General features: G+C 62.5%; 1 protein-coding gene across 1 annotated transcript; it reads right to left on the bottom strand.

Moving 5' to 3' along the window:
• Nucleotides 1-1,063: 1,063 nt before the first annotated feature.
• LOC119696693 (polyunsaturated fatty acid lipoxygenase ALOX15B-like) lies at nucleotides 1,064-20,099 on the bottom strand. Its single transcript, XM_038126494.1, has 14 exons — nucleotides 19,932-20,099; nucleotides 18,670-18,955; nucleotides 17,998-18,082; nucleotides 15,694-15,957; nucleotides 13,908-14,008; nucleotides 13,102-13,274; nucleotides 12,086-12,229; nucleotides 11,154-11,348; nucleotides 7,626-7,712; nucleotides 6,492-6,661; nucleotides 5,348-5,469; nucleotides 4,635-4,735; nucleotides 3,234-3,404; nucleotides 1,064-1,243 (listed from the first exon to the last, which is right to left on the bottom strand). The coding sequence occupies exons 1-14, from the start codon at nucleotides 20,097-20,099 to the stop codon at nucleotides 1,064-1,066; spliced, it is 2,247 nt and encodes a 748-aa protein (XP_037982422.1).
• Between the last annotated feature and the right edge of the window lie 4,950 nt (nucleotides 20,100-25,049).

The following is a 25,049-nucleotide window of genomic DNA, read 5'->3' as shown; positions in this document are numbered from 1 at the left end:
GACATGCCAGCTCAGATGGAGATGCTCTCCTGCACGCAGGCGGTGGCACAGGTGACACAGGTGACACGGGTGACACGGTGACGTCAGATGGAGATGCTCTCCTGCACGCAGGTGGTGACAGTGGGTGGTGGTTGGTGACACAGGTGACACAGGTGACACGGGTGACACAGGTGACACAGGTGGCACGGGTGACACGGTGCCATCAGATGGAGATGCTCTCCTGCACGCAGGGGCTGGCACAGGTGGCACAGGTGACATGGTGACACGGTGACACAGGTGACACAGGTGGCACAGGTGACACGGTGACACGGTGACACAGGTGGCACAGGTGACACAGGTGGCACGGGTGACACGGTGCCATCAGATGGAGATGCTCTCCTGCACGCAGGCGGTGACAGTGGGTGGTGGTTGGTGGCACAGGTGACACGGGTGACACGGTGACGTCAGATGGAGATGCTCTCCTGCACGCAGGCGGTGACAGTGGGTGGTGGTTGGTGGCACAGGTGGCACAGGTGACACCGGTGGCCCTTGGGGACATGCCAGCTCAGATGGAGATGCTCTCCTGCACGCAGGTGATGACAGTGGGTGGTGGTTGGTGGCACAGGTGGTACAGGTGACACCGGTGGCCCTTGGGGACATGCCAGCTCAGATGGAGATGCTCTCCTGCACGCAGGTGGTGGCACAGGTGGCACAGGTGACACAGGTGACACGGGTGACACGGTGCCGTCAGATGGAGATGCTCTCCTGCACACAGGCGGTGGCACAGGTGGCACAGGTGACACAGGTGACACAGGTGACACAGGTGACGTCAGATGGAGATGCTCTCCTGCACGCAGGCGGTGACAGTGGGTGGTGGTTGGTGGCACAGGTGACACAGGTGACACGGTGACACGGTGCCGTCAGATGGAGATGCTCTCCTGCACGCAGGCGGTGGCACAGGTGACACAGGTGACACGGGTGACACGGTGACGTCAGATGGAGATGCTCTCCTGCACGCAGGTGATGACAGTGGGTGGTGGTTGGTGGCACAGGTGACACCGGTGGCGCTTGGGGACATGCCAGCTCAGATGGAGATGCTCTCCTGCACGCAGCTGGGCTCCAGGTAGGGGTAGGGCAGGGCCAGCTCCGCGTTCCGGGCGCGGATCCGCTCCGAGATCCCGGCCAGGCGCGCCCGGAACGCGGCCAGCAGGCGCCGCGGGGCCGGCCCGGCCAGCAGGTCCTGCGAGCGCGAGCCCAGGGGACGCTGGGGACAGGAGGGGACATTGGGGACATCAGAGGGGTGTCCCAGCAGGTCCTGCGAGCGCGAGCCCAGGGGACGCTGGGGACAGGAGGGGACACAGGGGACATCAGAGGGGTGTCCCAGCAGGTCCTGCGAGCGCAAGCCCAGGGGACGCTGGGGACACAGGAGGGGACATTGGGGACATCAGAGGGGACACCACAACTCCCCGTGTCCCAGCAGTGCTGCGAGCGCGAGCCCAGGGGACATTGGGGACATTGGGGACATCAGAGGGGACACCACAACTCCCCATGTCCCAGCAGGTCCTGCGAGCGCGAGCCCAGGGGACGCTGGGGACAGGAGGGGACATTGGGGACATCAGAGGGGTGTCCCAGCAGGTCCTGCGAGCGCGAGCCCAGGGGACGCTGGGGACAGGAGGGGACATTGGGGACATCAGAGGGGACACCAGAACTCCCCGTGTCCCAGCAGGTCCTGCGAGCGCGAGCCCAGGGGACGCTGGGGACACAGGAGGGGACACTGGGGACATCAGAGGGGACACCAAAAACAGGGTCACAGCCACCCCTCCGTGTCCCAGCAGGTCCTGCGAGCGCGAGCCCAGGGGACGCTGGGGACACAGGAGGGGACATTGGGGACATCAGAGGGGTGTCCCAGCAGGTCCTGCGAGTGCGAGCCCAGGGGACGCTGGGGACACAGGAGGGGACATTGGGGACATCAGAGGGGTGTCCCAGCAGGTCCTGCGAGCGCGAGCCCAGGGGACGCTGGGGACATTGGGGACTTTGGGGACATCAGAGGGGACACCAGAACTCCCCATGTCCCAGCAGGTCCTGCGAGCGCGAGCCCAGGGGACACTGGGGACATTGGGGACATTGGGGACATCAGAGGGGTGTCCCAGCAGGTCCTGCGAGCGCAAGCCCAGGGGACGCTGGGGACACAGGAGGGGACATTGGGGACATCAGAGGGGACACCACAACTCCCCGTGTCCCAGCAGTTCTGCGAGCGCGAGCCCAGGGGACGCTGGGGACACAGGGGACACTGGGGACAGGAGGGGACACCCAAACCGAAGTCTCCATGAGGGTCACAACCCCCCGGTGTCACTGTCCACCCTCAATGTCCCCAGTCGCCCCAATTCCCCCAATGTCCCCAATGTCCCCAATGTCCCAAATCCCCCAATGTCCCCAATCCCCCCAACCCCCCCAATCCCCCCATGTCCCCAATGTCCCCAAATGTCCCCAATCCCCCCAACGTCCCCAATGTCTCCAATCCCCCCGCTGTCCCCACTGTCCCCGCTGTCCCTGCAATGTCCCCAGTGTCCCCAGTATCCCCAGTGTCCCCAATGTCCCCAATCCCCCAATCTCCCCGCAATGTCCCCAATGTCCCCAATGTCTCCAATCCCCACAACCCCCCCAATCCCCTAATGTCCCCAATGTCCCCAGTGTCCCCAATCCCCCCAATGTCCCCAATGCCCCCAATGTCTCCTCTGTCCCCCCAACGTCCCAAATGTCCCCAATGTCCCCAATCCCCCCAATGTCCCCAATGTCCCCAATCCCCTCAATGTCCCCAATGTCCCAAATCCCCCAATGTCTCCAATCCCCCCAATGTCCCCAATGTCCCCAATCCCCCAATGTCCTCAATGTCCCCAGTGTCCCCAATGTCCCCAATGTCCCCAATCCCCCAATGTCCCCGCAACGTCCCCAATCCCCCCAATCCCCCCGCCATCTCCGCTGTGCCTGCAATGTCCCTGCTGTCCCCAATCCCCAATCCCCCAATGTCCCCAATGTCCCCAATGTCCCCAATCCCCCTGCTGTCCCCGCAATGTCCCCAGTGTCCCCAATGTCCCCAATCCCCCAATCTCCCAATCCCCCCGCAATGTCCCTGCAATGTCCCCAATGTCCCCGCAATGTCCCCAGTGTCCCCAATCCCCCAATGTCCCCAGTGTCCCCAATGTCCCCAGTGTCCCCAATGTCCCCACAATGTCCCCGCTGTCCCCGTGTCTCACCGGCTCGCCGCCCTCGTAGCTGACCACGCTGAGCAGGGCCAGCAGGGCCCCGGTGGCCTCAGGGGACGGCAGTGACGCCAGCAGCAGCTCCTCGGTGGCCTCGCGGTGGCTGGCGGGCGGCGGCCGCTGCAGCGTGCCCGGCGTGTTGGGCATCCAGGCCGCGTAGTCGTACTGCGCCGGGGGACAGCGCGGCGTCACCCGGGCCACCGCGGCCACCCGGGGCCACCCGGGGTCACCCGGGGTCACCCAGGGCCACCAGGGGTCATCCAGCCCAAAATTGACCTGGGGTCACCTGGGGTCACCTGGGGTCACCCGGGGTCACCCGGGGCCACCTGGGGTCACCCGCGGCCACCCGGGGTCACCTGGGGTCACCCGGGGTCACCTGGGGCCACCTGGGGTCACCCAGCCCAAAACCGCCCTGGGGTCACCTGGGGTCACCCACGGCCACCCACGGCCACCCGCGGCCACCCGGAGCCACCCGGGGCCACCCGGGATCACCCGCGGCCACCCGGGGCCACCTGGGGTCACCTGGGGCCACCTGGGGTCACCCGGGGTCACCTGGGGTCACCCAGGGACCACCTGGGGTCACCCAGCCCAAAACCAGCCTGGGGTCACCTGGGGTCACCCAGCCCAAAATTGCCCTGGGGTCACCTGGGGGTCACCAGGGCCACCTGGGGTCACCCACTCCAAAATTGTCCTGGGGCCACCTGGGGTCACTGACCCGAAAACCACCCTGGGGTCACCTGGGGTCACCTGGGGTCACCTGGGATCACCGACCCCAAAATTGACCTGGGGTCACCTCGGGGTCACCGACCCCAAAATTGACCTGGAGTCACCCGGGGTCACCTGGAGTCACCTGGGGTCACCTGATGGTCACCCACCCCAAAATTGTGCTGGGGTCACCTGGGGGTCACTGACCCCAAAATCACCCTGGGGTCACCTGGGGTCACCGGGGGTCACCTGCTGGTCACCCACCCCAAAATCACCTTGGGGTCACCTGGGGGTCACAGGGGTCACTCAGGTGCCATGGGGTCACCTGGAGGTTGTCCCCTCCCCGTGGCCACTGTGGCCATCAAGGTGGGGCTGGTGGCCACAGCTGAGCCTGATGGCCACGCTCGGGTGTGTCCCCAGCTGTCCCCAGTGTCCCCAGTGTCCCCAGTGCCCCCCATGTCCCCGGTGTCCCCAGTGTCCCCCGTGTCCCCAGTGTCCCCAGTGTCCCCCTGATGTCCCCAGTGTCCCCAGTGCCCCCCGTGTCCCCAGGGTGCCCAGTGTCCCCAGTGTCCCCGTGTCCCCCATGTCCCCAGTGTCCCCCGTGTCCCCAGTGTCCCCAATGTCCCCCGTGTCCCCGGTGTCCCCAATCCCCCCAGTGTCCCCAGTGTCCCCAGGTGTCCCTGGTGTCACCTGGCCGCTGTTGACGGCCGCGTGCCGGGCGGAGCAGCAGAAGATGATCATGGTCAGGAACTTGACCAGCTCGGGGCGGCCGCAGAGCTTGGACGGGAACCCTGGGGGACAGAGGGGACACTGGGGACATTGGGGACACTGAGGGGATTGAGGACATTGAGGACATTGAGGGGACAGAGGGGACATTGGGGACATTGAGGGGATTGAGGGACATTGGGGGGATTTGGGACATTGAGGGGACAGAGGGGACATTGGGGACATTGAGGGGATTGAGGGACATTGGGGGGATTTGGGACGTTGAGGGGACATTGGGGACAGAAGGGACACTGGGGACATTGGGGACATTGAAGGGACATTGGGGGATTGGGGACATTGAGAGGGCATTGGGGACATTGGGGACGTTGGGGACACTGGGGACATTGAGAGGATATTGGGGACATTGGGGACAATGGGGACATTGAGGGGACATTGGGGACATAGGGGACACTGGGCGGGTTGGGGACAAAGGGGACATTGAGGGGACAGAGGGGACATTGGGGACATTGGGGACATTGAGAGGACACTGGGGACATTGGGGACATTTGGGACATTGGTGACTTTGGGGACATTGGGGAACATTGGGGACATTGAGGGGACACTGGGGCGCCACGTCACCCGCCGCCCGGTCCCCGTGTCCCCCGCGGCCGTGGCTGTCCCCGCCGGTGTCCCCGTACCGCTGTGGCGGTTGCCCAGCACGCCGTAGGTGAAGATCTCGCCCACCCACTGCTGCAGCTCCTCGTCCCCGGCCACCTCCGCGTCCTCGGCGTAGAACAGCGCCACGACGCCCTCCACGTAGCTGGGACACCGCGGGGACACGCCGGTGACACGCGGGGACGCGCCCGGCCCCCCCCCCCCCCCACGCCCCTGTCCCCGTGTCCCCGGCGTCGCTGATCCCCGTGGCCCTGCTCCCGTTGTCGCCTCCCTGGGGTTTTTGTCACCGTCCTGTCACCGTTGTCCCCACCCGCATCGTTCCCATCTCTGTGGCCCTGCTGTCCCTGTCCCCACTGTCCCCATCTCTGTGTCCCCATCATCCCCACCGCTGCCACCTCCCTGTCCCCACTGTCCCCATCATCTCAATCCCATTGTCCCCACCGCTGCCACCTCCACGTCCCCATGGTCCCCATTGTCCCCATTGTCCCCATGTCCCCATTGTCCCATCTCCATGTCCCCACTGTCCCCATTGTCCCCATGTCCCCATGGTCCCCATTGTCCCCATTGTCCCCATGTCCCCATTGTCCCATCTCCATGTCCCCACTGTCCCCATTGTCCCCATGTCCCCATGTCCCCATTGTCCCCATTGTCCCCATGTCCCCATTGTCCCCATCTCCATGTCCCCATTGTCCCCATTGTCCCCATTGTCCCCATTGTCTCCATTGTCCCCATTGTCCCCATCTCCATGTCCCCATTGTCCCCACTGTCCCCATGTCCCCACTGTCCCATCTCCATGTCCCCTGGCTGTCCCCAGCGCTGCCAGCTCCCTGTCCCCGTGTGTCCCCTGGCTGTCCCCTGGCTGTCCCCTGGCTGTCCCCAGCGCTGCCAGCCCCCTGTCCCCGTGTGTCCCCTGGCTGTCCCCACTGTCCCCTGGCTGTCCCCTGGCTGTCCCCAGCACTGCCAGCCCCCTGTCCCCGTGTGTCCCCTGGCTGTCCCCTGGCTGTCCCTGCTGTCCCCTGGCTGTCCCCAGCGCTGCCAGCTCCCTGTCCCCGTGTGTCCCCTGGCTGTCCCCACTGTCCCCTGGCTGTCCCCTGGCTGTCCCCAGTGCCGCCAGCCCCCTGTCCCCGTGTGTCCCCTGTGTGTCCCTGCTGTCCCCGCTGTCCCCACCTGCGGATGGCCTCCCAGATGTCCAGCGCGTCGTCCCTGTAGTGGTAGCCGGGGATGTCCCCAACGCCGCGCTCGGCCACGTCATCGGGGACGCAGAGCTCGCGGAACGTCAGCGCCGCCGTCCCCCGGGCCACCAGCGCCAGCGTCCCCTCCCGGCCCAGCGAGGTGGCCTGGGGACGGTGACACCCCTCAGTGTCCCCTGTGTCCCCTCCCGGCCCAGCGAGGTGGCCCAGGGACAGTGCCACCCCTCAGTGTCCCCTGTGTGCCCTCCCGGCCCAGCGAGGTGGCCTGGGGACAGTGCCACCCCTCAGTGTCCCCTGTGTGCCACCGAGGTGGCCTGGGGACAGTGACACCCCTCAGTGTCCCCTGTGTGCCCTCCCGGCCCAGTGAGGTGGCCTGGGGACGGTGACACCCCTCAGTGTCCCCTGTGTCCCCTCCCGGCCCAGCGAGGTGGCCTGGGGACAGTGACACCCCTCAGTGTCCCCTGTGTCCCCTACCAGCCCACTGACATGGCCTGGGGACGGTGACACCCCTCAGTGTCCCCTGTGTCCCCTCCCGGCCCAGCGAGGTGGCCTGGGGACAGTGACACCCCTCAGTGTCCCCTGTGTGCCACCAAGGTGGCCTGGGGATAGTGACACGCAGGTGACACTCAGATGACACAGGTGACACCCAGGTGACACAGGTGACACAGGTGTCCCAGGTGACACACAGGTGTGACAGGTGACACAGGTGACACACAGGTGACACAGGTGACACAGGTGACACACAGGTGACACAGGTGACACACAGGTGGCCCAGGTGACACACAGGTGACAGAGGTGTCCCAGGTGACACACAGGTGACACAGGTGACCCGCAGGTGGCCCAGGTGACACACAGGTGACACACAGGTGACCCCCAGGTGTCCCAGGTAACACACAGGTGGCCCAGGTGACACACAGGTGACACACAGGTGACCCCCAGGTGTCCCAGGTAACACACAGGTGGCCCAGGTGACACACAGGTGACACACAGGTGACACACAGGTGGCCCAGGTGACACACAGGAGACAGAGGTGTCCCAGGTGACACAGAGGTGACACAGGTGACACAGAGGTGACACAGGTGACCCTCAGGTGTCCCCGGTGTCCCCTCACCTGGTCGATGATGCCGCCGGGGTTCAGCAGCGTCTCCCGCGCCAGGATGTTGATGTGGAACGTGAAACGCAGGTGGGGCAGGAGCAGCTGGGGACAGCGGGGACATTGGGGACATCGGGGATATCGGGGACATTGGGGACATTGGGGACAGCGGGGACAATGGGGACAGTGGGGACATTGGGGACAGCGGGGACATCAGGGACAGCAGGGACATTGGGGACAACAGGGACATTGGGGACAATGGGGACATCCAGGACATTGGGGACATCGGGGACATTGGGGACATTGGGGACATCCAGGGCATTGGGGACAATGGGGATATCGGGGACATCTGGGGACATTGGGGACATCAGGGACAGTGGGGACAACCAGGGCATTGGGGACATTGGGGCGATTGGGGACACTGGGGACATGGGGACATCAGGGACATCTAGGGCATTGGGGACATTGGGGCGATTGGGGACATTGGGGAAATTTGGGGACTTTTTGGGATTTGGGGGATTTGGGGACATTTGGGGACATTGGGGACATTGGGGACATGAGGGACAATGGGGACATTGGGGACATCAGGGACATCCAGGGAGGGTGTTTTGGATCAATTTGGGGTATTTCGTGCAGTTTTTGGGGTCAGGGTTGGGATTTTGGGACGGGGATTTCAGGTTGGGATTTTTGGGGTCAGGGAGCAGTTTCGGGGTTCCAGGGTTGCACTTTTCGGGGTCGGGGTGCGGTTTTTGGGGTCAGGGTGCAGTTTCAGGGTTCCGGGGTTCACTTTTCGGGGTTGGGGTTTGGTTTTTGGGTTCAGGGAGCAGTTTCAGGGTTCCAGGGTTGCAGTTTTTGGGGTCAGGGTTGGGGATTTTGGGACGGGAATTTCAGGGAGCAGTTTCAGGGTTCCGGGGTTCCCTGTTCGGGGTCAGGGTTCGGTTTTTGGGGTCCGGGTGCAGTTTCGGGGTTCCAGGGTTGCAGTTTTCGGGGTCGGGGTTCGGTTTTCGGGGTCGGGGTTTGGTTTTTGGGGTCAGGGAGCAGTTTCAGGGTCCCGGGGTTGCAGTTTTCGGGGTCGGGGTTCACTTTTCGGGGTCGGGGTTTGGTTTTTGGGGTCCGGGTGCACTTTCAGGGTTCCAGGGTTGCAGTTTTTAGGGTCAGCGTTGGGGATTTTGGGACGGGAATTTCAGGGAGCAGTTTCAGGGTCCCGGGGTTCCCTTTTCGGGGTCGGGGTTCCGTTTTTGGGGTCCGGGTGCAGTTTCAGGGTTCCCGGGTTGCAGTTTCCGGGGTCAGGGTTGGGATTTTGGGATGGGGATTTCAGGGTTCGGTTTTTGGGGTCAGGGTGCAGTTTCAGGGTTCCCGGGTTGCACTTTTCGGGGTCGGGGTTTGGTTTTTGGGGTCAGGGAGCAGTTTCAGGGTTCCGGGGTTCCCTTTTCGGGGTCGGGGTTCGGTTTTCGGGGTCAGGGTTCGGTTTTTGGGTTCAGGGAGCAGTTTCAGGGTTCCGGGGTTGCACTTTTCGGGGTCGGGGTTCCCTTTTCGGGGTCGGGGTTCGGTTTTTGGGGTCCGGGTGCAGTTTTAGGGTTCCGGGGTTCCCTTTTCGGGGTCGGGGTGCGGTTTTTGGGGTTCAGGGAGCAGTTTCAGGGTTCCAGGGTTGCAGTTTTCAGGGTCAGCGTTGGGGATTTTGGGACGGGAATTTCAGGGAGCAGTTTCAGGGTTCCGGGGTTCCCTGTTTGGGGCCGGGGTTGGGATTTTGGGGTCAGGGAGCAGTTTCAGGGTCCCGGGGTTCCCTGTTCGGGGTCGGGGTTTGGTTTTTGGGGTCCGGGTGCAGTTTCAGGGTTCCAGGGTTGCACTTTTCGGGGTCGGGGTGCGGTTTTTGGGGTCCGGGTGCAGTTTCAGGGTTCCGGGGTTGCACTATTCGGGGTCGGGGTTCGGTTTTCGGGGTCGGGGTTTGGTTTTTGGGGTCAGGGAGCAGTTTCGGGGTTCCAGGGTTGCACTTTTCGGGGTCGGGGTTCCGTTTTTGGGGTCAGGGTGCGGTTTTTGGGGTCAGGGAGCAGTTTCAGGGTTCCGGGGTTCCCTTTTCGGGGTCGGGGTTCTGTTTTCGGGGTCCGGGTGCAGTTTCAGGGTTCCGGGGTTCCCTTTTCGGGGTCGGGGTTCCATTTTTTGGGTCAGGGAGCAGTTTCAGGGTTCCGGGGTTCCCTTTTCGGGGTCGGGGTTCGGTTTTTGGGGTTCAGGGAGCAGTTTCAGGGTTCCGGGGTTCCTTTTCGGGGTCGGGGTTCGGTTTTTGGCGTCCGGGTGCAGTTTCAGGGTTCCAGGGTTGCACTTTTCGGGGTCGGGGTTTGGTTTTTGGGGTCAGGGTGCAGTTTCAGGGTTCCGGGGTTCCCTTTTCGGGGTCGGGGTGCGGTTTTTGGGGTCAGGGAGCAGTTTCAGGGTTCCCGGGTTGCACTTTTCGGGGTCGGGGTTCCGTTTTTGGGTTCAGGGAGCAGTTTCAGGGTTCCCGGGGTTCCCTTTTCGGAGTCGGGGTTCCGTTTTTGGGGTCAGGGAGCAGTTTCAGGGTCCCGGGGTTCCCTTTTCGGGGTCGGGGTGCGGTTTTTGGGGTCCGGGTGCAGTTTCAGGGTCCCAGGGTTGCAGTTTTTAGGGTCAGGGTTGGGATTTTGGGACGGGGATTCAGGGTGCGGTTTTTGGGTTCCGGGGTTCCCTTTTCGGGGTCGGGGTTCTGTTTTCGGGGTCAGGGTGCAGTTTCAGGGTTCCGGGGTTGCACTTTTCGGGGTCGGGGTTTGGTTTTTGGGGTCAGGGAGCAGTTTCAGGGTCCCGGGGTTCCCTGTTCGGGGTCAGGGTGCAGTTTTTGGGGTCCGGGTGCAGTTTCAGGGTTCCAGGGTTGCAGTTTTTAGGGTCAGTGTTGGGATTTTGGGACGGGGATTTCAGGGTGCGGTTTTTGGGGTCAGGGAGCAGTTTCAGGGTTCCGGGGTTCCCTTTTCGGGGTCGGGGTTCCGTTTTCGGGGTCCGGGTGCAGTTTCAGGGTTCCAGGGTTGCAGTTTTCGGGGTCAGGGTTGGGATTTTGGGACGGGAATTTCAGGGTGCAGTTTCAGGGTTCCGGGGTTGCACTTTTCGGGGTCGGGGTTCCCTTTTCGGGGTCGGGGTTCGGTTTTTGGGGTCCGGGTGCAGTTTCAGGGTTCCAGGGTTGCAGTTTTCAGGGTCAGCGTTGGGGATTTTGGGACGGGAATTTCAGGGAGCAGTTTCAGGGTTCCGGGGTTGCACTTTTCGGGGTCGGGGTTCCCTTTTCGGGGTCGGGGTTTGGTTTTTGGGGTCCAGGTGCAGTTTCAGGGTCCCGGGGTTCCCTGTTCGGGGTCGGGGTGGGTTTTTGGGGTCAGGGAGCAGTTTCAGGGTTCCGGGGTTCCCTTTTCGGGGTCGGGGTTGGGATTTTGGGGTCAGGGAGCAGTTTCAGGGTCCCGGGGTTCCCTGTTCGGGGTCGGGGTTTGGTTTTTGGGGTCCAGGTGCAGTTTCAGGGTCCCGGGGTTCCCTGTTCGGGGTCGGGGTGGGTTTTTGGGGTACCTGGTGCACGGGGTGCGCGGCGGGCAGGCGCTGGGTGGCCACGGCGAAGGCCTCGGCCAGGAAGTGGCCGTGCAGCAGGTGCGTCACCATCTCGTGCAGCGCGAAGTGCGCGCCCCGCACCCACAGCTTGGCCAGCGGCCAGCCCCGGCCACCGGGCACGAAGATCGGGGACGCCGGCCCGGGGCGCTGCGACAGCTGCGGGGACACGGGGACATCGGGGACATCAGGGGGACACAGGGACATTGGGGACATTGGGGACATTGGGGACATTGGGGACATTGGGGAAATCAGAGACATCGGGGACATTGGGGGGACACAGGGGACCCCGGCCCCCCGGCACGAACAGCGGGGAGCCCAGCCCGGGGCGCTGCGACAGCTGCGGGGACACGGGGACATCGGGGACATTGGGGACACGGGGACATTGGGGACATTCGGGACACCAGGACACTGGGGACACAGGGGACACAGGGACATCGGGGACATTGGGGACATTGGGGGAACAGAGGGGAGCCCGGCCCGGGGCGCTGCGACAGCTGCGGGGACACCGGGGGACATTGGGGACACTGGGGACACTGGGGACACAGGGGACATTGGGGGGACACCAGGGACACAGGGGACCCCGGCCCCCCGGCACGAACACCGGGGAGCGCGGCCCGGGGCGCTGCGACAGCTGCGGGGACACGGGGACATCGGGGACATTTGGGACACAGGGACATTGGGGACATTGGGGACACAGGGGATAGAGGGGACACTGGGGACACTGGGGACATTGGGGAAAACAGGGGACACTGGGGACAGAGGGGACACCGGGGACATTGGGGGGACATGGGGACACTGGGGACACCGGGGACACCGGGGACACTGGGGACATTTGGGGACATTTGGGGACACGTGGGGACACGTGGGGACACGGGGGACGCGCGGGGCCGTACCTGGATGGCCACGGGCAGCAGGCGGCCGCGGGGGCTGAGCCAGAGCAGGCACAGGGGGGCCGCCAGGAACTGGGGGCGCCCCCCGATGGCGCCCGTGGGGAGCCCCTCCAGCAGCGCGTAGTCGGCCAGGAAGAGACGGCCCGCCTGCACCCCGAAACGACACCCCCAAATGGGGGACCCCCAAAATGGGACACTCAGGGACACCGAAAACGACACCCCCAAATGGGGGACCCCGAAAATGGGGGACCCCGAAATGGGGACACCCCAAAAATGGGGATACCCCGAAATGGGGACATCCCGAAACGGGGACACCCCGAAACGACACCCCGAAATGGGACACCCCAAAAATGGGGGACCCCGAAATGGGGACACCCCAAAAATGGGGATACCCCGAAATGGAGATACCCTGAAATGGGGACACCCCGAAACGGGGATACCCCGAAATGGGACACCCCGAAATGGGGACAGCCCGAAAATGGGGATACCCCGAAATGGGGACACCCCAAATGGGACACCCCAAAAATGGGGATACCCCGAAATGGGGACACCCCGAAATGGGACACCCCGAAACGACACCCCCAAATGGGGGACCCCGAAATGGGGAAACCCCGAAATGGGACACCCCGAAATGGGACACCCCGAAACGACACCCCAAAATGGAGACACCCCAAAAATGGGGACACCCCGAAATGGAACACTCAGGGAGCCCGAAAATGGAGACACTGAAATGGGGACACCCCGAAAATGGGAGCACTCAGGGACCCCGAAATGGGAACCCCAAAAAAACCTCAGTCCTGGGGCCGAGGCTCGGGGCCACCATGGGGGTGGTTTTGGGCTGTTTTTTTGGTTTATGATGATTTTGGGGTGTTTTTGGGGTGTTTTGGGTTGGTTTTGGGGGTGTTTTGGGGGTGGTTTTATGGTTTTTGGTGTTTTTATGGTTTTTGGGGTGTTTTTGGGGTGTTTTTGGGGGCGTTCTGGGGTTTTTGATGATTTTGGGGTGTTTTGGGGCGCCTCACCTCCATCTCCTGTCGCAGGGAGGTGCCAGCCCCCAGGCTGGGTGCCACCATGGCCTCGGTGACCGGGAAGTTGGGGGGCAGGCGGGGGCAGCGGCGCAGCAGGACGGGGTTCACCCCGCTCAGGAACTGCTCCCCGAAAAACGCGTCCTCCTGCCAGTGCCGCACCACGTACTCTGGGGACGGCGGAGGGGACCTTGGGGACACCTCGGGGACATCTGGGGACACCTCGGGGACACCTCGGGGACACCCCGGGGACACCTCGGGGACATTTGGGGACATCGGGGACACCTTGGGGACATCTGGGGTAACTTTGGGGACACCTTGGAGACATCTGGGGTAAGTCTAGGGACACCTCGGGGACATTTGGGGACATCGGGGACACCTTGGGGACACCTTGGGGACACCTTGGGGACATTGGGGACACCTTGGGAACACCTCCGGGATATCTGGGGACACCTGGGGACACTTGGGGACACCTTGGGGACATTGGGGACACCTTGGGGACACCTCCGGGATATCTGGGGACACCTGGGGACACTTGGGGACACCTTGGGGACACTTCAGGGACACATGGGGACATCTGGGGACACCACGGGGACACCTGAGGACACCTGGGGACACCTCGGGAACATCTGAGGACACCTTGGGTGACCTCGGGGGACACCCGGGGACACCTCGGGGACATCTGGGGGCACTTCAGGGGCACCTGGGAACACCTGGGGACATCGGGGGACACATCTGGGGACACCTTGGGGACAGCTGGTGACCCTTGGGGACAGCTGGGGACAGCGGGGAGGGGCACCCACCGCTGATGGGGGTCCCGGGACCCTCGAGCGCCGCCCGGACGTCCCCAAAGCTGCGCCAGGAGCCCCCGGAGCGGAGCCCCCGGAGCCGGATCCGGATCTGCCTGCGGGGACAGCCAGGGGACACCGGGGACATGGGGACACCGGGGACATTGAGGGGACACTGGGGGGATTGGGGACACTGGGGACACTGGGGACACTGGGGACACTGGGGACATTGGGGACACTGGGGGGATTGGGGACAGTGGGGACACTGGGGACACGGGGGGATTGGGGACAGTGGGGACAGCGGGGACATTGGGGACATTGGGGACACTGGGGACATTGGGGACATTGGGGACAGTGGGGACATTAGGGACTCTGGGGACAATGGGGACATTGGGGACACTGGGGACATTGGGGACACTGGGGACACTGGGGGCATTGGGGACATCGCTGGGGACACTGGGGGGATTGGGGACAGTGGGGACACTGGGGGGACTGGGGACATTGGGGGGATTGGGGGCGTTGGGGACATCGGGGACACTGGGGACATTGGGGACACTGGGGACACTGGGGGCATTGGGGACATTGGGGACACCGGGGACATTGAGGGGACACGGGGGGATTGGGGACACTGGGGACACTGGGGACACTGGGGGGATTGGGGACAGTGGGGACACTGGGGACAATGGGGACATTGGGGACACTGGGGACATTGGGGACACTGGGGACAGGGGGGACATTGGGGACACTGGGGACATTGAGGGGACACGGGGGGATTGGGGACATCGGGGACACTGGGGACACTGGGGACATTGGGGACATTGGGGACACTGGGGACAGGGGGGACATTGGGGACACTGGGGACATTGGGGACATTGAGGGGACACCGGGGACACCGGGGACACTGGGGACAGTGGGGGGACTGGGGACATTGAGGGGACATTGAGGGGACATTGGGGACACTGGGGACAGGGGGACACTGGGGACATTGGGGGTGTTGGGGACGTTGGGGACACTGGGGACACCCAAGGACAAAGAGATGGGTGGGGGTGGCGGGGACCCTCAATGACCCTTGGTGACCCTTGGTGACACCCGGTGACCCTTGATGACCCCCTGTGACCCCCAATGACCCCCATTGACCCCTGGTGACCCCCATTGACCCCTGGTGACCCCCAATAATCCTCAATGACCCCCGATGACCCCTGGTGACCCCCCATTGACCCCCAGTGACCCCCGGTGACCCAAATAACCCCTGCTGACCTTCAATGACCCCCGATGACCCCTGGTGACCCCCGGTGACCCCCATTGACCCCTGGTGACCCCCAATAACCCTCAATGACCCCCAGTGACCCCCAATGACCCTCAATGACCCCCCTTGACCCCCAGTGACCCCTGGTGTCCCCCATTGACCCCCATTGACCCGCGGTGACCCCCACTGACCCCCAATAACCCTCAATGACACCCATTGACCCCCCAATGACCCCCGTTGACCCCCCCTTGACCCCCGGTGCCCCCCAGTGCCCCCCGTTGACCCCCATTGACCCCCCTTGACCCCCATTGACCCCCATTGACCCCTAATGACCCCCGGTGACCCCTGGTGACCCCCGGTGCCCCCCGTTGAACCCCCAGTGACCCCCGGTGACCCCTAATGACCCCCAGTGCCCCCCGGTGCCCCCCGGTGCCCCCTGTTAACCCCTAATGACCCCTGTTAACCCCTAATGACCCCCGGTGACCCCCGGTGGCCCCCGGTGACCCCGCTGTCCCCGTTGCCCCCCGGTGTCCCTGGGCGGGCGGTGGCACTGACGCGGCGGCGGCGCGCGCGGCCAGCTGGGCGCGGTGCCCCAGGGGGAAGCTCAGCGCGGGCGGCAGCTGCGGGGGCGGCCCCGGCGACGTCACCGTCTCCTCCCGTGATGTCATCGTCTCCTCCTGTGACGTCATCGTCGTCTCCCGTGACGTCATCGTCTCCTCCCGTGACGTCATCGCCGGGGCGGGCGGGGGCGGCCACGGGCACAGGGCCGGGGGCAGCGCCCGGAGACACCAGGGCCAGCCCGGGGCGTAGGGAGCCCACCTGGGGCACAGTGACCACGAGTGACCACTGGTGACCAGCGGTGACCAGCAGTGACCACGAGTGACCACGAGTGACCAACAGTGACCAGCAGTGACCACTGGTGACCACGAGTGACCACGAGTGACCAACAGTGACCACCAGTGACCACGAGTGACCAACAGTGACCACAAGTGACCCCAGAGCCCACCTGGGGCACAGTGACCGCGAGTGACCACTGGTGACCAGCAGTGACCACGAGTGACCACGAGTGACCACCAGTGACCACCAGTGACCAACAGTGACCCCAGAGCCCACCTGGGGCACAGTGACCGCGAGTGACCACCAGTGACCACCAGTGACCACGAGTGACCAACAGTGACCAGCAGTGACCACCAGTGACCCCAGAGCCCACCTGGGGCACAGTGACCAGCAGTGACCACGAGTGACCACGAGTGACCACGAGTGACCACCAGTGACCACGAGTGACCCCAGAGCCCACCTGGGGCACAGTGACCACTGGTGACCACCAGTGACCAGCGGTGACCAACAGTGACCACCAGTGACCACGAGTGACCACGAGTGACCAACAGTGACCAGCAGTGACCACCAGTGACCCCAGAGCCCACCTGGGGCACAGTGACCAGCAGTGACCACGAGTGACCACGAGTGACCACGAGTGACCACCAGTGACCACGAGTGACCCCAGAGCCCACCTGGGGCACAGTGACCGCCAGTGACCACCAGTGACCAACAGTGACCACCAGTGACCACCAGTGACCAGCAGTGACCCCAGAGCCCACCTGGGGCACAGTGACCACGAGTGACCACCAGTGACCACCAGTGACCAGCAGTGACCACTGGTGACCAGCAGTGACCCCAGAGCCCACCTGGGGCACAGTGACCACGAGTGACCACCAGTGACCAGCAGTGACCACGAGTGACCACTGGTGACCAGCAGTGACCATGAGTGACCCCAGAGCCCACGTGGGGCACAGTGACCACGAGTGACCAGCAGTGACCATGAGTGACCACGAGTGACCACCAGTGACCACAAGTGACCCCAGAGCCCACCTGGGGCACAGTGACCAGCAGTGACCACCAGTGACCACCAGTGACCAGCAGTGACCCCAGAGCCCAGCAGGGTCACAGTGACCACGAGTGACCACCGGTGACCACTGGTGACCAGCAGTGACCCCAGAGCCCACCTGGGGCACAGTGACCGCGAGTGACCACCGGTGACCACCAGTGACCAGCACTGACCGCTGGTGACCAGCAGTGACCCCTGAGCCCACCTGGGGCACAGTGACCACCAGTGACCACCAGTGGCTGACCAGTCCCTCCCAGTTCCCTCCCAGTATAAACCAGTAACCCCCAATCCCCTCCCAGTCTCTCCCAGTCTCTCCCAGCTCCCCCAGTCCATCCCAGTCCCTCCAATTCCCTCCCAGTCCCCCCAGTTTGATCCCAGTCCCCCCCAGTCCATCCCAGTCCCCCCCAGTTTGATTCCAGTTTGTCCCAGTTTGTCCCAGTTTGTCCCAGTCCATCCCAGTTCCCCCAGTCCCTCCCAGTCCCTCCCAGTCCCCCCCAGTCCCCCCCAGTTTGATCCCAGTCCATCCCAGTCCCCCCAGTTTGATCCCAGTTTGATCCCAGTCCCCCCCAGTCCCCCCCAGTCCATCCCAGTTTGTCCCAGTTTGATCCCAGTCCCCCCCAGTTTGATCCCAGTCCATCCCAGTTTGTCCCAGTCCCCCCAGTCCATCCCAGTCCCTCCCAGTTTGTCCCAGTTTGATCCCAGTCCCCCCCAGTTTGATCCCAGTCCCCCCCAGTTTGATCCCAGTCCATCCCAGTTTGTCCCAGTCCCCCCAGTCCATCCCAGTCCCTCCCAGTCCCTCCCAGTCCCCCCCAGTTTGTCCCAGTTTGATCCCAGTCCCCCCCAGTTTGTCCCAGTTTGTCCCAGTTTGTCCCAGTCCCCCCCAGTCCCCCCCAGTTTGATCCCAGTTTGATCCCAGTCCCCCCCAGTTTGATCCCAGTCCCCCCCAGTCCGTCCCAGTTTGTCCCAGTCCGCACTCGAAGCTCTCCCGGCGCTCTCTCCGCTCCTCCTGGCGCTGCTGCAGCAGCTGCGGCACCCGGGCGGCGTCACGGGGAGTGCGCGCTGGGGACATTGGGGACAGTGGGGACATTGGGGACAGTGGGGACATTGGGGACACTAGGGACAGCATTGGGGACATTGGGGACAGCGCTGGGGACAGCACGGGGACAGCGTGGGGACATTGGGGACAGCATGGGGACAGCATGGGGACAGCAGGGACATTGGGGACAGCATGGGGACATTGGGGACAGCGTGGGGACATTGGGGACACTAGGGACAGCATTGGGGACATTGGGGACAGCGTGGGGACATTGGGGACAGCATGGGGGACAGCGGGGACATTGGGGGGATTGGGAACAGTGGGGACATCGGGGACATTGGGGACAGCGTTGGGGACATTGGGGGGATTGGGGGGATTGGCAACATCAGGGACCTTGGGGACATCAGTGGGGACACTGGGGGGACATTGTGAAGGAACCTGATGTCCCCCCAGTGTCCCCGATGTCCCCAATGTCCCCAATGTCCCCCCAGTGTCCCCAGTGTCCCCAATGTCCCCAATGTCCCCACTGTCCCCAATGTCCCCAGTGTCCCCACTGTCCCCAATGTCCCCAATGTCCCCGATGTCCCCAATGTCCCCGATGTCCCCGTACCTGTCCCCTCGCGCAGCTCCAGGTCCCCGCTCTCCAGCCAGCGGTGGCAGGGGAAGAAGGCCGTGGGGACGTCCCCGGCGGTGTCCTCAGGGTCCCCCTCGATGTCCCCGAGGTCCCTCACGGTGTCCCCGCCGTCCCCCGCGGCGTCCCCCGGGAGGGGCCCGGTGACGGTGACGCTGGCGCAGAACCAGCGGTCGGGGACAAGGGACATCAGCGGCTCCTTGTGCAGCCGCAGGGACAGCAGCGTCCCCAGGGGCCGCGGGGCCGTCACCTCCAGCCACAGCGTCTGCGACAGGGACACCTGTGTCACCTGTGTGTCACCTGTGCCATCTGTCACACCTGTGCCACCCAGAGTGCCTGTGACAGGGACAGCAGCGTCCCCAGGGGCCGCGGGGCCGTCACCTCCAGCCACAGCGTCTGCGACAGGGACACCTGGGTCACCTGTGTCACCTGTGTCACACCTGTGTCACCTGTGCCACCTGTCACACCTGTCCTGTCACACCTGTGTGTCACCTGTGTCACCCCCCAGGGGCCGCAGGGCCGTCACCTCCAGCCACAGCGTCTGGCACGGGGACACCTGTGTCACCTGTGTGTCACCTGTGTCACACCTGTGTCACACTGTCCCCATCAGTCCCTCCCAGTCCATCCCAGTCCATCCCAGTACAAACCAGTATAAACCAGTAACACCGAATCTCCTTCCAGTCTCTCCCAGTCCCTCCCAGTTTGTGATTCCCAGTTTGATCCCAGTCCATCCCAGTTTGATCCCAGTCCATCCCAGTCCGTCCCAGTTCATCCCAGTCCATCCCAGTTCCTCCCAGTTTGATCCCAGTCCATCCCAGTCCCTCCCAGTTTGATCCCAGTCCATCCCAGTCCATCCCAGTACAAACCAGTAACACCAAATCTCCTTCTAGTTCCCTCCCAGTCCATCCCAGTTTGGTCCCAGTCCCTCCCAGTTCGGTCCCAGTCCCTCCCAGTCCCTCCCAGTCCATCCCAGTCCATCCCAGTTTGGTCCCAGTCCCTCCCAGTCCCTCCCAGTTTGATCCCAGTCCATCCCAGTTTGATCCCAGTCCCTCCCAGTCCATCCCAGTTTGATCCCAGTCCCTCCCAGTCCATCCCAGTCCATCCCAGTCCATCCCAGTTTGATCCCAGTCCCTCCCAGTTTGATCCCAGTCCCCTCCAATCCCCTCCCAGTCCCTCCCAGTTTGATCCCAGTCCCTCCCAGTTTGATCCCAGTTTGTTCCCAGTTTGTTCCTGGCACTCACGGCGCCGGGCCGCAGGCGGTGCCGGGGCCACCCCAGGTGCCACTCGGGTGCCACCCCCGCTGTCCCCTGCAGCCGCAGGGTGACCGTCCCCAGGGTGCCCCCCCCGCACTGCCCGCCCGTGGCCACGCCCACCCGGTACCGCGCCCCTCCCCCGCCCCCGCCGGACATGGCCCGCGACGCCGGGGTCACCCAGGGGTCACTCGGGGGTCACCCAGGGGTCAGGGGTCACTCAGGGGTCAGGGGTCACCCAAGGGTCACTCAGGGGTCACCCGGGGGTCACTCAGGGGTCACCCAGGGGTCACTCAGGGGTCACTCGGGGGTCACTCAGGGGTCACACAGGGGTCAAGGGGTCACTCAGCGGTAAGGGGTCACTCAGGGGTAAGGGGTCACTCAGGGGTCACTCAGGGGTCACTCAGGGGTCACCCAGGGGTCACCCAGGGGTCAGTGGTCACCCAAGGGTCACTCAGGGGTCACTCAGGGGTCAGTGGTCACTCAGGGGTCACTCAGCATCACCCAAGGGTCACTCAGGGGTCAGTCAGGGTCACTCAGGGGTCACTCAGGGGTCACTCAGGGGTCAGTGGTCACTCAGGGGTCACTCAGGGTCACTCAGGGGTCACTCAGGGGTCACTCAGGGTCACTCAGGGTCACTCAGGGGTCACTCGGGGGTCCTGGGGGGTCCTGGGGGGTCCCTGGAGGTCTCTGGGGGTCCCTGGGGGGTCTCTGGGGATTTTGGGGGGTTTTGGGGTCCCCTGGGGGGGGTCCCCGGGTGGTTTTTTTTTTGGGGGGGGTCCCTGGAGCTTTTGGGGTCCCTGTGGATTTTTCGGGGGTCCCCGGTGGGGGGGTCTCTGGGGTTTTGGGGGGGGGTTTGGGGTCCCTGCAGCTTTTGGGGTCCCTGCGGGGTTTTGGGGGGGTCCCCGGGGGTTTTGGGGGGGTTTTTGGGGGGGTCCCGGGGGTTTATGGGGGGGTCCCTGGGGGTTTTGGGGGGTCCCGGCGGTTTTTGGGGGGATCCCTGGGGGTCCCGGGGGTTTTTGGGGGTGTACCGGGGGGTTTTGGGGGGGTCCCGGGGGTCCCGGGGGTTTTTGGGGGTGTCCCGGGGGTTTTTGGGGGGGTCCCTGGGGGTCTCCCGGTCCTGGGGGGTCTCTCGGGGGTCCCTCGGCGCTTCCGGAGTCCCTCGGGCGCGGCTGCTCCCGGCGCTCCCAGTGCTCCCAGTGCTCCCAGTGCTCCCAGTTTCCCCAGTTCCCGCCCAGTTCCCGCTCAGTTCCTCCCAGTTTCCCCCAGTTCCTCCCAGTTTTCCCCAGTCCCCTCCCAGTTCCCGCCCAGTCCCCTCCCAGTTCCCGCCCAGTCCCCTCCCAGTTTCCCCCAGTTTCCCCCAGTCCCCTCCCAGTTTCCCCCAGTCCCCTCCCAGTTTGCCCCAGTCCCCTCCCAGTCCCCTCCCAGTTTGCCCCAGTCCCCCCCAGTGCTCCCAGTGCTCCCAGTCCGGCCGGTCAGGGCACTCCCGGCCCCAGGAATGTCCCAGTTCCTCCCAGTTCCTCCCAGTTCCTCCCAGTTCCCTCCCAGTTTCACCACCGGGCCCAGTCTGACCAGTTCCAGCGCTGCCGCCTCAGCCACCCCCGCGCCGCCTCCGCCCAGCTCATCCCAGTCCGTCCCAGTTCATCCCAGTTCATCCCAGTTCATCCATCCCAGTTCATCCATCCCAGTTCATCCATCCCAGTTCATCCCAGCTCATCCCAGTCCGTCCCAGCTCATCCCAGTCCGTCCCAGTTCATCCCAGTTCATCCATCCCAGTTCATCCCAGTTCATCCCAGTTCATCCCAGTCTGTCCCAGTCCATCCCAGTTCATCCCAGTTCATCCCAGTCCATCCCAGTTCATCCATCCCAGTTCATCCCAGCTCATCCCAGTCCGTCCCAGTTCATCCCAGTTCATTCATCCCAGTCCATCCCAGTCCATCCCAGTCCCTCCCAGTCCGTCCCAGTTCATCCCAGTTCATCCCAGTTCATCCATCCCAGTTCATCCCAGCTCATCCCAGTCCGTCCCAGTTCATCCCAGCTCATCCATCCCAGTCCATCCCAGTCCATCCCAGTTCATCCCAGTCTGTCCCAGCTCATCCATCCCAGTCCATCCCAGTCCATCCCAGTTCATCCCAGTCCGTCCCAGTTCATCCCAGTTCATCCCAGCTCATCCCAGTCCATCCCAGTTCATCCCAGTTCATCCATCCCAGTCCATCCCAGTCCATCCCAGTTCATCCCAGTTCATTCATCCCAGTCCATCCCAGTTCATCCCAGTCCATCCCAGTCCATCCCAGTTCATCCATCCCAGTCCATCCCAGTTCATCCCAGTCCGTCCCAGTCCATCCCAGTCCATCCCAGTCCCTCCCAGTCCATCCCAGTCCATCCCAGTCCATCCCAGTTCCTTTCCTGGGTGTGTCCCACCTCTGCCCAGTACAGACCAGTCCATCCCAGTACAGACCAGTACAGACCAGTTTGCCCAGTACCATTCCCCCACACAGACGCTGCTCCACCGACACCTTTATTGACACCAGTGACAGCTCCCAGTATAAACCAGTAACAGCTCCCAGTATAAACCAGTAACACTCCAGTACAGACCAGTACACACCAGTATAAAGCAGTAACAGCCCCCAGTATAAACCAGTGACACTCCAGTATAAACCAGTAACAGCTCCCAGTATAAACCAGTAACACTCCAGTATAAACCAGTGACAGCTCCCAGTATAAACCAGTGACAGCTCCCAGTATAAACCAGTAACAGCTCCCAGTATAAACCAGTAACACTCCAGTATAAACCAGTGACAGCTCCCAGTATAAACCAGTAACAGCTCCCAGTATAAACCAGTAACACTCCAGTATAAACCAGTGACAGCTCCCAGTATAAACCAGTAACAGCTCCAGCACAGACCAGTATAAACCAGTAACAGCTCCCAGTACAGACCAGTCACAGCCCCCAGTACAGACCAGTATAAACCACTAACAGCTCCCAGTATAAACCACTAACAGCTCCAGTACAGACCAGTACAGACCACTCACAGTCCCCAGTACAGACCAGTAACACACCAGTACAAACCAGTAACGGCTCCCAGTATAAACCAGTAACAGCTCCAGTACAGACCAGTACACTCCAGTACAAACCAGTGCCATCCTGGGGACATCCCCGTGCATGGCGACGCTGCATCCATCCTGGGGTAACTTGGGGGTGTTTTGGGGTATTTTGGGGTGTTTGGGGTGTTTTGGGGTGTTTTGGGGTGTTTTTGGGGTGTTTTTTGGGTGTTTTTGGGTGTTTTGGGGTGTTTTTGGGGTGTTTTTGGGGTGTTTTAGATGGCCACGCTGTTCTCGATGTTCTCAGGGTCCAGGTAGGGGTATTTGGGGTGTTTCGGGGTGGTTTGGGGTGTTTTTTTGGTATTTCAGGGTATTTTGGGGTGGGTTTGGGTGTTTTGGGGTGGTTTGGCGCCTTTTTGGGGTGTTTTTGGGGTGTTTCAGGGTGTTTGGGGGTGATTTAGATGGCCACGCTGTTCTCGATGTTCTCGGGGTCCAGGTAGGGGTATTTGGGGTATTTTTGGGGTGGTTTTGGGGTGTTTTTGGGGTGTTTTGGGGTGTTTTTGGTGTGTTTTAGATGGCCACGCTGTTCTCGATGTTCTCGGGGTCCAGGTAGGGGTATCTGGGGTGGTTTTGGGGTGTTTTTGGGTGGTTTTGGGGTGTTTTAGATGGCCACGCTGTTCTCGATGTTCTCAGGTCCAGGTAGGGGTGTTTGGGGTGTTTTGGGGTATTGTCGGGTGTTTTTTTGGCATTTCAGGGTGTTTTTGGGATGTTTCAGCGTGTTTTTGGGTATTTTGGGATTTTTTTGGGTGTTTTGGGTTGTTTCAGGGTGGTTTTGGGGTGTTTTGGGGTGTGTTTTAGATGGCCACGCTGTTCTTGATGTTCTCGGGGTCCAGGTAGGGGTATTTGGGGTATTTTTGGGGTGTTTTTGGGTGTTTTTGGGGTGTTTTAGATGGCCACGCTGTTCTCGATGTTCTCGGGGTCCAGGTAGGGGTATTTGGGGTGGTTTGGGGGTGTTTTTGGGGTGATTTGGGGTATTTCAGGGTGTTTTTGGGATATTTGGGGTATTTTTGGGGTGTTTTGGGGTGTCTCAGATGGCCACGCTGTTCTCGATGTTCTCAGGTCCAGGTAGGAGTATTTGGAGTGGTTTTGGGGTGGTTTTGGGGTGTTTTTGGGTGTTTTTGGGGTGTTTTAGATGGCCACGCTGTTCTCGATGTTCTCAGGTCCAGGTAGGGGTATTTGGGGTATTTGGGGTATTTTTGGGGTGGTTTTGGGGTGGTTTTGGGGTGTTTTTGGGGTGTTTTAGATGGCCACGCTGTTCTCGATGTTCTCAGGGTCCAGGTAGGGGTATTTGGGGTGTTTCGGGGTGGTTTGGGGTGTTTTTTTGGTATTTCAGGGTATTTTGGGGTGGGTTTGGGTGTTTTGGGGTGGTTTGGCGCCTTTTTGGGGTGTTTTTGGGGTGATTTGGGGTATTTCAGGGTGTTTTTGGGATATTTGGGGTATTTTTGGGGTGTTTTGGGGTGTCTCAGATGGCCACGCTGTTCTCGATGTTCTCGGGGTCCAGGCTGGGTTATCTGGGGTGGTTTTGGGGTGTTTTTGGGTGTTTTGGGGTGTTTTAGATGGCCACGCTGTTCTCGATGTTCTCGGGGTCCAGGTAGGGGTATTTGGGGTGGTTTGGGGTATTGTCGGGTGTTTTTTTGGCATTTCAGGGTGTTTTTGGGATGTTTCAGCGTGTTTTTGGGTATTTTGGGATGTTTTTGGGGTGTTTTGGGTTGTTTCAGGGTGGTTTTGGGGTGTTTTTGGGTGTTTTTTAGATGGCCACGCTGTTCTCGATGTTCTCGGGGTCCAGGTAGGGGTACTTGGGGTGGTTTTTGGGGTGGTTTTGGGATATTTTTGGGGTGGTTTTGGGGTGTTTTTGGGTGTTTTTTAGATGGCCATGCTGTTCTCGATGTTCTCGGGGTCCAGGTAGGGGTATTTGGGGTGGTTTTGGGTGGTTTTGGGGTATTTTGGGGTGTTTTAGATGGCCACGCTGTTCTCGATGTTCTCGATGTCCAGGTAGGGGTATTTGGG

Source organism: Motacilla alba, unplaced genomic scaffold, assembly GCF_015832195.1.
Source record: "Motacilla alba alba isolate MOTALB_02 unplaced genomic scaffold, Motacilla_alba_V1.0_pri HiC_scaffold_35, whole genome shotgun sequence".
Classification (NCBI taxonomy): Eukaryota; Metazoa; Chordata; class Aves; order Passeriformes; family Motacillidae; genus Motacilla; species Motacilla alba.
This window is presented reverse-complemented; position numbering and strand designations above follow the sequence as displayed.